Source organism: Colobus angolensis, unplaced genomic scaffold (genome assembly GCF_000951035.1).
Source record: "Colobus angolensis palliatus isolate OR3802 unplaced genomic scaffold, Cang.pa_1.0 Scaffold189, whole genome shotgun sequence".
Lineage (NCBI taxonomy): Eukaryota > Metazoa > Chordata > Mammalia > Primates > Cercopithecidae > Colobus > Colobus angolensis.
Window position 1 is genome coordinate 689,829 of NW_012115032.1, and position 13,736 is coordinate 703,564.

The window sequence follows — 13,736 nt, forward strand, 5'->3', positions numbered from 1 at the left end:
CAAATAGGAAAAGAGGAAGCCAAATTATCTCTCTTTACTGACAATATGATTATATGCCTAGAAAACCCTAAAAGCTTTACAAAAAGATTCCAAAACTGATAAACAACTTCAGTAAAGTTTCAAGATACAAAATCAATGTAAAAAATTCAGTAGCATTTGTAAACAATAATGTCCAAGCTGAGAGCCAAATCAAGAACACAATCCCATTTACAGTAGCCACACACACACAAATGAAATACCTAGGAATACATCTAACCAAGGAGGTAAAAGATCTCTATAAGGAAAATTACAAAACACTGTTGAAAGAAATCAGAGATGACACAAATGAATGGAAAAACACTCCACGCTCATGATTGGAAGAATCAATATTGTTAAAATGGCCCTACTGCACAGAGCAATCTACAGATTCAATGCTATTCCTACAAAACTACCAACATAATTTTCCACACAAAATTAGAAAAAGCTTTTGTAAACTTCATACAGTACCAAAAAAAAAAAAAAAAAAAAAAAGCCTCAATAACCAAAGCACTCCTAATCAAAGAGAACAGAGCCAGAGGTATCACACTACCTGACTTCAAACTATAATTTAAGGCTACAGTAATCAAAACAGAATGGTACTGGTACAAAAACAGACACATAAACCAATGGAACAGAATAGAGAACCCAGAAATAAAGCCACACATCTACAGCCATCTGATATTCAACAAAATTAACAAAAATAAGCAATGGAGAGAGAACTTTCTATTTAATAAATGGTACTGGAATAACTAGCTAGTCAGAAGCAGAAGAATGAAATTGGACCCCTAACTATCACCATATACAAAAACTAACTCAAGATGGAATAAAGAATTCAATGTAAGACCATAAACAATTAATGTAAGAACCCTAGAAGAAAATCTAGGAAACACTGTTGTAGACATCAGTCTTGGCACAGGATTTATGACTAAGACATCAAAAGCAATTTCAACAAAAACAAAAATTGAGAAGTTGGACCTAATTAAACTAAAGAACTACTGTACAATAAAAGAAACTATCAACAGAGTAAACAAACAACCTACAAAATGGGAGAAAGTATTTGCAAACCATGCATATGAAAAGGTCTAATGTCCAGAATCTGTAAAGAACTTAAACAACTCATCAAGCAAAATAAACCAAATAACCCCATTAAAATGTAGGCAAAGAACATGAAAAGACGCTGCTCAAAAGAAGACATACAAAGCAGTCAAGAAACATATGAACAAATGCTCCACATCAGTAATCATCAGAGTAATGCAAATCAAAACTACAGTGAGATACTATCTCATACCAGTTAGAATGGCTATCATTAAAGAGTAAAAAAATAACAGATGCCGATGAGACCATGGAGGAAAGAGAATGCTTAAATACTGTTGGAAATGTAAATTGGTCCAGCCACTGTGGAAAGCAGTTTGGAGACTTCTCAAAGTACCAAATAGAACTACTACTCAACCCAGCAATCCTCTTCCTGGGTTATACCCAAAGGAGAATAAACTTTTCTCCCAAAACGACAGATGCACTGTCACATTAATTACCACAGTATTCACAATATCAAAGATATGGAATCAACCTAGATGCCCATCAGTGGTGGATTGGACAAACAAATTGTGGTATCTGTATACATATACATATTATATATATACATATATATATATATTAATACCATGGAATACTATGTAGCCATAAAAAAAATGAAATCATGTCCTTTGCAGCAACATGGATGTAACACCACAAGGAAGACACTGTTATCTCCTCTTTACAGGTAAGAGAACCAAGCTTCTGAAATTAAAGTCCATAGCTGCAAAATGATGGAGGGGAGATTTGAAGTCATCTAGGTAACTCCATACATGTGCTCTTTCCACTAAATTGTTCTACTGTCAGGAAAGGACTCAGCTAAGATAGAAGATAAAATTGTTAAAATCTAAATCAATTCTTCTCTCATTTAATTTTTTAAATCCATAAAGATTATAAATCCTCTATGCTGTGCTAGCTCACCTTTTCTTGACAGATACATTAGATACACTTACTATAGAAAAATATTCTCGTTCTCATTTCCCTGTATCAGTTTTTGGTGAGGAAGGCAAAGGTAGAAGGAACTGTAATAGAGAGAGATGAAGGAAACTGATGGATATATTGACATAGGTATATATATCTAGTGTGAACAATCTACAGTTGGAAGAAAGATGTGAATGAGTATGCTTTTTGAAGGAAGTTTTTTGAGAAAAGAAGTAATATGAACTATTTCTAAATTTCCTGATAAAGTTATAAATACAGCATAGTCTTCACAGGAGGATCTATTTAGTTCATCATTCATCATTCAGCAAATACAGCATGATGTGATGTTAGGCACTATAAAAGGCTAAGAAAAATGATTCTCTCTCATAAACGAATCAAATTGAGAGATTTAGAAGACAACAAATCTGGAAAGGACATGAACCTTCTAAATAATGACCTTCCCTTGCTTTGGGTATCCTGGTTTTAAATATTTTTAGTACAGCTTTAAATAGATCCAAATGAGATCTTTTCCTCTTTTAAAAAAGCAATTCAAAGATCTAGGTTTTTGTGGTACACCGAAAGTTAATACTTTATTCTTTAAAATCCTTAATTGCAGACTTTTAAATTCTATAAATATTTTGCCCCACAATCTCAGAAATGTAAACCAATTTGAGATATGGATATCTCATATATTGCTACTTGTTACATGTGATTAGTCACAGATGTCTGTCCATTTCCTTCTGACATTCCACAAAGAAACCCTGAAGAAGGGCCAGTGCAATCAAAGAAATGACTGACAGCATCACCAAGTATCACATCTCATTTGATGATCTGATTACCTCTTTGTTTAGGGTGATCTGAAAGTCACAGTTTCATGGCATCCTCCACACCCACACAGCATATATGACACTGGTCAGTTAGACCTGACCCCAAGAAGGCTAATAAGCCTCAAAATTCTGTGAGCATCACTCAGTGTTCAGGTTGACTAACCTCTATCCAGGCTTGAGAGAATGGTTCATAGCTGACTTCTTGGATCAAGAAAACACCTGGAGTTTTATATGGATATGACACACACTTTAAAGGATTGCAGTAAAAACTACCAAGATTATGGTTCTTATTTTTGGGGAGTAAAGGAAATAGGCTGCCTTTGGAGAGGGGCGCAACAGTTTCTGATCCACTTACAAACTGCTTGCTGCCCATCAGTGGGTAGGAGGTCTTAGTGAGAACCTACCTGCATGCTCATCTTGAGGTAGGCACTATGAAGGCATTAACAGGCTCTGAAGCTACATGGCCCTTGTTTCAGTGAGCTCTGTGGCTCACTGCTGTGTCAACTTGGGCAAGTCACTTCCTCTTCTATGAAATGTGGATAATCATAGTACTCACATTAGAGGGTTGATTTGAAAGCAAATGAGTTCAAACACAATGATGTCTGTGCTTGGTGCATATATGGCAGATAACAGTGATTCCTACTATTATAATTATTACAGTCTTACCAAGGAGGACCCTACCACAAATAATCAATTACCTGAAAATGTCCACAAACAGGGAAAAAATCCCTTCCAATAATTCATGTGCAATTTTCTTTTTTTTCTAGGAGCATTGATCTCAACCTGATGTAAAGCAAACACTTTAAAGTCTTGTAAAATTGTCCCGGTAAATGCAAAACTTTCTGATAAATAAATTCTCACCTTTTTATTCATTTGTTTATTCAACAAAAATATACTTCAAACCAACAGCATGCAAACAGTATGCTGTTTTCTAGAATATGAAAAGATAAATTGCCAGCTCTATGCATAAAGGGTTTGCCATTTAATAAAAGAGACTATATTTGAATAAATATATAGTGAATATATTGCATAAATATATAATGAATATCTACATTAAAGAATAGAAGGTGTAAGAGGAATTAGAAAAATTGAGACAGAAGGAAGACAGATTAGTTTGAGATTAATGAATATCCCCAAAGAAGGTATTATCTGAGATTGGCCTTGAAGGATAGTTGTGATTCAGGAATACAGAACTTGCAGAATGAGAAGATTGCTACAGACCAAAGGAACAGTCTGAGAAGGGCGAGTATGCAGGAAAATGAGGGCCATGCCTGAAAGTACTGGTAGTGTTGAAGATGGGGCTGGGCAGGTTTGTCACAGAGGGAGAGGACCCTGAATGTCTGATATTGTGAACAGAGGCTCCAAGGCTCAAATTCTCTATTTCTACCTTGAGTTCAATCCTTGTGGCAATGAAACTTCAGTGAAGCTTTATTTAAGGTGAAAAGTGTTTTTTAAAAGCCCTCTTACATAATATACTTTGCATGTTACTCCTGTTATAATTAGGAGAAAGCAATAGGATGTAAAGTTTTTTTCACAGCATAGTTTTGGTTTCTTTAATGCTAAGGAGCTCATCTGGTGTTATGTTGGAAAAAACAGCTTTTATATTTCATTTGCATTCCATATGCCAGTCTTTGGTGACATATGTACCTGCGGTTTGCAGTGTTAGCCACAAAACACTCCCTAAGTGAATACATAGACTGCTGTAAGGGGAGCCAGCCAGGAAGCATCTGCAGAGAAAAGCAGGCAACATGTACAAACAGAGCTAATTCAGGAATGAGAGCTGAAAGGCTGGGTGAGTCTGTTTTCTTGAGTTGACAGCCTCTCCCTCACTCTTTCATTAAACACCCAACTAATCTTCAATTGCCCTCTTGGAACTTAATCTCAGTGTAATTTCTAGCATGTCAAAATCATCAAGCAGAAAGAGATACTACCCTGAAAGAGGGTTTTTTGTTCAATGCTAGGAGACCAGCTCCAACTACAAAATTCTAGAAATGCCCTAAAGAAGGAGGTAGGATAGATTTACAAATTGTTAATGCTATTAGGTTGCATAGATAATAATAGATTTATAACAAGCTGGCACACAGCTTTAAATGTATAAGTTTCTCTGAAACTTCTGGGAACTTGGAATGCCAGAATGTTGGCGGAAAGAATGCTTCTAATAATGAAAGCCATCATCTGCCATGGAAACAATTTCCAGGTCTTTAGAAAGCTAGTTTATACATAAGCTCCATTCAGCAATAAAACTTATGCTCATGTTTTCTCTGATTTTCCTCCTGTTGTAAATTCATTTTATAAGAATTCTTTTTACCACTCCCTCTACCCCATTTCTCAAAGCGCTGTCCTCAGACTACCTGTATCACCTAAAGATTCCAAGGCCTCCTCTGATCTAGTAAATGAGACTTTTCTATAGAGAGAGAGTCCTAGAATTTTATAAAGAAGAATCCTTTTTATTATTGTGATCACCAAAGTTTCTTCTGCCTAGATTCTTCCTATGTTATTTTTTCAGCTCCTATCTTCCCAGACAACCTAACCATTCAAAGATAAAATTGATGCTTGGTTTAGATATTCATAGCAGGCACCTTGCCAGATTGATGATGTTATCCAGAGTCAAAGACTTAATCCAATGCCTTCACCAACAAGTTACAAATGACCAGGAATCAATTGTGGTTGAACTTATTCAGAGGGTAATTACAAAACAAACTTCGTTAAATACCCAACTGCTATTTACTCTTCTTCTTTCTAAATTGTATCACTTTTCTCCCTATTCCATTTTGTTTGCCTTTTTTTTTTTGTGGCGGGGGAGACTCGTCTGCCTTCATACTGAGTAGTAGAATTGGCTGTGGGTGATGAGAGAGAAATTATTATAACAAAGTCATCCTTTTGAAAACATGTCTTCCAAAAGAATTTTGTTTCTAGCATATAAGCCCCACACCACCTCAGCCCATTTAGGCTTTCTTTCTTTAAGTACCAATAAAGACATATTTTGGATACTAGCAATTTATTTTCTAAATGCTATCTTTGATCTTAAGTTTAAGGCTATTACCAAATCTATATCTCTAAAAGTTTTATACTTTAGGTTAGTAAATTATTTGATAACTTATTACTATGTGTTCTATGAAAGAAACTGAAGTAAAATTTACATCACATTTAACAAGGTGGTTGTGTGATTGAGTGGGAAGAGGAGCACCCTACAGATAGAAGACCTGGGTTTCAGTTCCAGCTTACTAGTATCTGCATGATGCCAGGCAAATTCACATAATGCCTCTGAGTCACAGATTTCGAATAGGAATGAAAATATTTCTTATTTCACGGAATTGTCATAAGAGTTAAAGAAGAAAACAAATAATTCAGTTCTTGATGAAGTATTTATGAATTCTTGAGTGTGCTAAGGAAGTTATAACTTGTTTCTTGATCCCTGAAACAGCTTTCCCTATATTTGTGTGTGTGTGTGTGTGTGTGTGTGTGTGTGTGTGTGTTTCAGTCATGAGAGTTGGTTTTTCTTCTCATTCCTTGAGAATTTAGGATATTTTGTGTGCACATTTGGTTCCTCTGTCCAACATGAACTGTAGTTCCTTACCCCACATTGAGATGACGCTATTTCCACCAAGTGAGTGCTAGGGGATACTGCAAGCCAAATGCCAGGTGTAATAGACTACAGCATCACAATACTGTGGCAGTAGATTTAAGCCAGGCATATGGACTAAAAGCAGTGGCTTTGCTTCTCCTACTTTGGTGACATAAACTGAGTGAAAAATTTGAGCTAATACTGGAATATCACCTAATCCTTTCCTCCCTGATTTACCCTAGGGTCCACAATCAACAATAATTTTAAAAGTTTGGCTCTCTCCTAAATCCCTAATGCCTCCTCCTTACCCTTTATAAGTGAAGACCTGCAGAGCTAAGACCTATAATGCCAGGATGGAGGCCAGAGGACCATCAGCAATTAACTACCAAATCTTATCCAGCATTTTATATGTGTTTAACTTTCATAGCCTTATGAGTAGCAGACCAATATCTTTGTTTTACAGGTTCGAAAACTGAGGCTCAAATTGATTCAGTAACTTTGCCAAGGTTGCCCAGTTTGTGAGCAGTAGCATAGCCTCAAATCCAGGACTGAGGCAGGAATTTCTTTGTCACCACTCAAAGCCTCCCTGAATATCCCATCTCTGCTCTGTATCTCTCTGCTACTCCTTCTATGGTGTTTTAGCAAGATATCTTCTACTCCAGAAACCTACTCTAGCACAGTAGAATTACTTGTGTAGGTTTTTTAAAAATATGAGTGCCTAGGTCCCCTCTAGACCAATCAAAATCAAAATTATTGGAGAGGGTCTCTGGCATCCATAAATTTTTTTTTTTTTTTTTTTTTTTTTTTTGAGACAGAGTCTCACTTTGTCGCCCAGGCTGGAGTGCAGTGGCGCAATCTTCGCTCACTGCAAGCTCCGCCTCCTGGATTCACGCCATTCTCCTGCCTCAGCCTCTGAGTAGCTGGGACTACAGGCGAGCACCACCACGCCCGGCTAATTTTTTGTATTTTTAGTAGAGATGGAGTTTCACCGTGTTAGCCAGGATGGTCTGGATCTCCTGACCTCGTGCTCTGCCCGCCTTGGCCTCCCAAAGTGCTGGGATTACAGGCGTGAGCCACTGGGCCCGGCCATAAATTTTTTTAATTCAGCAAATGATTCTGTTGCACTGTGAAGGCTAAGATCCACCAATTTAAATAAAGATATTAGTTCTGTTAAAAAATTTTCCATTGCTTTAACATTTAATCAAGGATATATTCTTATTATAAAAGATATTACTAACACATAGCTTCCCTCTTGTTATATAACAGGTGGATGAGATATTTATAGATTCAGCCTGGAAGAAGAACTATATCAAGAACCAAGTAGTCAGACTGACGTATGTATGGTTGGGCAAAAGTGGAATCACAAGACTGGAGGGAAAAGGAACAAAGGAGACAGGGAGCCTCATGTATTGTATGTCTCTATGGACTAGGCTTTTGGCTACAATTTTTCATAAACATTATCTTTAAAGCAGTCTTGGAGTATAAGGCTGACCACCATTTTGTCAACAAAAAGACTAAGATTCAGGGAGGGTAAGAAATATGTTCAAAGTTCCCCAACTGACAGTTTCCTAAAGTGACAGAACCAGGAATCAAACCCCATCAACTTATTGTGAGGCCTGGAACCTACCAGAACCCGTGACCTGGGGAAAACCCAGCGCTTGTCATTGCATGCACCAAGTTGTATTCTTTTGACAACTATATTATTTCAAACATGTTAAGCAGGCAAACTTGGCTACAAAATGGGATCACAAATTTCACCTGTAATGCAACCTAACGACATGAGGCATGCCTAAACAAAAATATATTCCTGTTGTAATAAATTTTCTTTTTGCTCTGGGAGGGGGAAGACTCATATCAGTTGTAGATATTGCTCAGAAGTTTCAATTGTGTTATTTTGAAAAATTACATAGTAGAACATACATGTCATATACATAAATGCATGAACCTGTATGACTCATATTTCTTAAAGAAAAATAATATATTCAGATTTTGATTTATTTGAAGAAAATAATTATCACTTTCTTACCAATAGACTAATAATGCTTTGTTGGCAGGTGTACTCCAAAGTTCTCTATGTCTTTACTGAGTAGTGACTTCCGTAAGGATTTTATAATATAAATTGGGTACTTTCTAAAATACTTAGGAGAGAAAAAGCATATAAATACTAGAACTTTCTATATTTCATGTTTTCTGTTTTAAAATTCTCATTTACCATATTATTGTAGCAACATTATCATACTCTCGTGAAGTCCTTTCGATGGTAGCCATCATCACTATATAATACTTGGTAAAAATGTTAATTCCTCAGATTTAAGAAGTAAAATTAGTCATCTGTTTGCCAATTTGATAGAAAGTTCTAGTTATTCAGATCTTTATATTCCAGAGCCTAAATGAACAAAACTACATAAATTGTCTCAGAATTTCCTTTTAGTCAAAAGATTCAGGGAGATGGGCCTCTAGTGTTTTTAGCAGTTTTTTTTTTTTATTTGTTTGTTTAAAAAAAATAGGAGAGACAACAGATCAATATGTATTAGTTTCAGGGTTTTTTTTTAAACCTGTAATTGGTTTTCCTGTTTTAAGAGTATTTAAAAGTTTAGTTCCTCAGGTAACAGAACTTGAACCTGTTTATATTATAAAAGTTCAAGAAATTGGGCATGTTTAATTTGGAGAAGACTCGGGGACCACAATATTGTTGTCTTCAAATATTTTGGCTAGAGGAGGAAATTATTTTACGTATGTTCCAACTGGTAGACCTAGGCCTTATGGAACGGGAGATATAGGGAGACATATTTCCACTCAAAACGATGAACTCAGAGCTGACCAAAGAGAAACAAGCCTCTTTAGAAAATTAAACTTACTATCTTTTTAATTATTGCACTGTCATTAGAGGGCCATTTGTCATAGACCCTGTAGAAGTGATTCAGGTATCAAATATACAATTGATTAGCCTAAGAAAACACGAAGGCTTCTTCTACACTCTCAAAGCTTACAATTTTGGTGATGTTTTTTACGTCTGTCATTCCTAGCTTCTGTAATAATCCTTCAAATTAATTGGGGGAAATGCACTGAAAACATAATGAAAGCTAGAAGAGGGAACATATGAAATGACCTTGGGTCAGAATGACATGAGACAATCAGCACTTGACACTCTCAGCAACTGAGGGATCATTCAAGGGAGGAAGATACAGGAAACACTGAAGGACAATTCCAGGTGTATTCTTTGAAAATGTACCTTTCTTTTGTGTGGCATAGTCCAGAGGAAGATGGTGTGAAAGCAGATGTCATTATGGTGTTCCAGTTCCCCTCTACTGAGCAAAGGGCAGTAAGAGAGAAGAAAATTCAAAGCTTCTTAAATCAGAAGATGAGGAATTTAAGAGCCTTGCCAATAAATGCCTCATCAGTTCAAGTTAATGGTAAGGAGGTCCCCTTCTGTGTGATATGAAGTTCTCTATTAGGTTGATGTTTTGACTAATCTCAAATTTATTTGTCATTATTTCCATTCCAAACAATAGCTAGAATTCAGATGAAAAAATTCAAGTTAAAGATGTGACATTTCAAGGTGTATTAGTCTCTAATGTAAGCACATCTGAGGTTAGTCATCCAGTGGTTTTCCCAACAGTAACTGATTGGCACTCATCCCAAAATAAAGGCAAGGATTCACAACTAACAGAGGGTTAATCTCACTTAGGCACTGCCTCCGTGACTCAGCAATTGAAAATACTAAGGGTTTGGCAATAATTGTTTTTCTGGGTGGGACCTTCCTAAAACACAAATTCATTTGTTGCCATACTTTTATTGATAGTTTCTATATATGGTGTCATAAAATTTTTGTTAGCTTTTTTTACTATGGGCATTTGGGAAAATGGCAAGTCAACATTGTAGCTGTTAGAGTTATTTTACCATTAATGCTTTAAAAATCACAGTCTAGGACAACATCACTGAAACTATGTGTACATTGTTCCACTTTTCTCTTTTTTTTCTTGTTCACCCTTAGCCCATTATACCGTTATCAATTCCGTCATTTAAGGAGAACGAATCTTTACCAAGGTCTGTCTCTATTGCCTTTACCAGAAGTAACTAATTTCTTTTTATATTCCAGTGACATATGCAAATTTACCCTTATAGAAGTGAAATTCATGCAAAAAGGGTTGAGGAATTCAGTAATTAAAAGGAGCTAAGAATCAAATTTAAATCTCTAATTTCTTAAAAGGCTCCAATTAAAAAAGCTTTCTATAGTCAAACACATCTTAAAAATTCTGGCTATGATATTCATTTCTCGGAAACTCTTCCTTATGGTACCATATTAAAGATTCTAAGGCAGCCAGCTAGAGAGAAACTTGTTTACCCTCATCCACTAAGCTGTTTTCACAGCATCTTCTTCCAGCAGACAAGTACAGATTTCCCCTACAAATTTCAATGGATACTAGACCTAAGAGAGTTACAGAAGAGATTCCGGGTAAGCGATTTTTATCAGACATGAAACAGGACACTCTACCCTTGTAAGGGTCTAGCTGACTCTTCAAGAGAAAATCAAATAAGGAAGTAAAAAATGTGAGGTAATGGAATGGGCAGATGTTTGCTGATGTGACGAGTCAGCTACTTAGAGAATAAAGCTGAGGACCTCTCCCAGCCAGAAGGGAGGAAACTGACAAGTGCTTAATCCATCTTCTTTGTTAGATGGGGAAGCAAATGAACAGAAATTGTAAAACAATGGCCATTCTGATAACTTACATGATGCGTTCTGTGTAATTTCCAATAAATAGTTCATTTGTCAGGAATGTAAAAGCCTGAACTATCTGAAATCAGAGTGAAGCATAACTTGTTCATTGGCTGCCTGGTCTTTTTGTTTTTTATAGGCGCAGCTTCTGAACTTCAGCTTATTTTAATAATTGTACTAAATTAAAAGGCAGGATATGCTAATGGAGAAACTGATTTGAGAGTTACCTGAGGCTGGCGCGGTGGCTCACGCCTGTAATCCCAGCACTTTGGGAGGCCGAGGCGGGTGGATCACCTGAGGTCGGGAGTTCAAGACCAGCCTGGCCAACATGGTGAAACCCTGTCTCTCCTAAAAATACCAAAAATTAGTCAGGCCTGGTGGCGGGCACCTGTAATCCCAGCCGCTTGGGAGACTGAGGGGGAAGAATCATTTGAACCCAGGTGGCAGAGGTTGCAGTGAGCCAAGATTGTGCCACTGCACTCAAGCCTGGGTGTGACAAAGCAAGATTCCATCTCCAAAAAAAAAAAAAAGGGGGGAAGAGAGTTACCTGACCAATTCTGACTCCACTAAGTCACTTCAGGACCACCCAAATAATTGGCTCATGCCTTTGTCTTCATTTTCTCATCTGTAAAATTCCAATGATAATGTTTGTTCTTTCTGAAATCACAGAGAGATTATAAGAATATACAAGGAAATAGAAAACTCAATGTGGAATAAAGAGGCTGTTACTACTGAGAAAGCTATTACGTTGTGCACACGCTTTGGAAACCTGAAATAATTAATTTGAGTGATTGACTAGTAGCAGATAGATCCTTGAAAGTTTCAGAATTTTCAAATGTAAAAAGAACAGTGTTTATTAGTGATATGGGATCCTAGGGGGTGTTGCTTTTCTGGCCAAAAACCTCTGTGGCCAGTGGTTGGTGCCTTTGCCCAGGTTTTGCTCTGGCCCACTGGGCTCATTCTGCCCACTTGACCTGGCAGACTGCCCACCTCCTGCTACCGGCCTGGATCCCATGCCCACCAAGGCCAACCCAGGCATGGAGCTGTGAGGGTTGTGTAAGTGAGCATGGGGTCTGGCCACTGCCCACAGCCAGGCACACTGGCTGCAGCATGATGGGCAGCTCCAGGCGCTGGCACAGGTGTGCTGGCTCTCTGTGAGGCTGTGGTTGGACAAAGATCACTGCAAGCAGCTTCTCTGGCTGGCACCTGGGAATGTGGTGGCACCCAGGAAGCCTGAAGATGGCAGGAACCGCAGGGTCCCAAAGAGGGAGTCACAGCTCTGGCTTGGGGAGCTCCCAGGTCTGGGATCCCTAAAAGGCTGCAGCTTTTCTCTCTTTTTGCCTACAATGTGGCCAGCAAGGGGTATGTTTCATTCCTGTTTGTGTTACAGCTCTTTTAGTCTTGCTATTTGGCAGGTCCTGAGTTCTTGTCCTGAGACCAAGAAGAATGAGGTACACAGACAAGTGGAGGGTGAGCAAGGCGAGAAAGAGGTTTACTGAGCAAGAGAACAGCTCAAAGGAGACCCACAGTGGGCAGCTCCTCTTCGTAGCCGGGGAGTCCAAGCAAGTGTTCAGCTCCTAGCAGAGAGGAGGCCCTGGAGTTAGAAGCTTCTCTCTGAAGGCAAGTTGTCCCATTGAATGTTCAGTTTTCAGCAGACAGTAGGCCCTAGAGTGGTCTAGCTCCTCTATGCAGGCAGGTAGTCCCACGATCTCCTAGTCACCTACCTCTCCATCTGCAAGGGCCCAGTGCTGTCTGCGGCACCTCTCTGCCCACCCCTCCGTGCCTGACCTCACTGCTCTCAGACCAGTGGGCAACTTGGCCCAGTCCCATTGTGGTAGCTAGGGTGGCAAGCTCTGGAGGGCTCCCAGGGATGGGCTCCATGGATTATCCACTTTCTCCTCGCACCCTCCCTGCAGTGGCCATGGTCGAGAATGGCAACGTGGGGCCAGGTTCCAGAGTAGGAGAGGCTCCAGGCCTGGGACCGGGTCCTGCCTGGTCACATGAGGTTGACGGCGGCACAGCCGGCTGCCTCGGGGACATGGGGCACAGGGGACCTACCACCGTCACTGCTGCTCCCGCGTCCGCTCTTGCTGACACTGCTCCAGACAGCCTGTAACTGCCATCACTAGCACTTAAGAAAGGCACATTCAGTGGACAGCTCAGGAGAATCTTTAAGGCAATTTTTATAGACAAAAACATTGCTTCCTGGGAACACATAATTTTTTGACTACCAATAAACAGAAAACTGTAGAGATTCTAGATTAAGTCTAGAAATAACCCTGTAGCCCAAGATTTATTTATAATTTGTCAAGAATCTGTATTTTGTTTTGACAAAAAAACTGTGTGGTGTGGGTCCTTTAGGAGGCACAGTGTGACAAAGCAAAGCTAAAATCAACTTCTTTGCATTGCAAACGCCAAGGCTGTAGTCAAGCAGCTCACTGCCTATGTGTCAGATGACTTTGCTTCATTTTTCATCATGATACTTGTAGCCTGTAGAGCCCTGAATATTAACTAGCTTTCTCCCACCCAGAACCGTGTTAGGAGGTGGTCGCTTTCAAAACTAAAGTGTTAATGTTTATTTCCATTTCTGTATCTGGAAAGTAAAAATCTTTGGTCA

The 13,736-nt window shown here is 38.6% G+C and overlaps 1 protein-coding gene across 1 annotated transcript in view; it reads left to right on the forward strand.

The window, feature by feature from the left end:
• Positions 1 to 13,736, forward strand: part of TMPRSS11A (transmembrane protease, serine 11A) — a 69,569-nt gene that overhangs the window by 36,880 nt on the left and 18,953 nt on the right. Inside the window, exons 4-5 of the mRNA XM_011940282.1 lie at positions 7,669 to 7,736; positions 9,655 to 9,815. Of these exons, the coding sequence (XP_011795672.1) occupies positions 7,669 to 7,736; positions 9,655 to 9,815 (229 nt within the window). The remainder of the gene's footprint in view (positions 1 to 7,668; positions 7,737 to 9,654; positions 9,816 to 13,736) is intronic.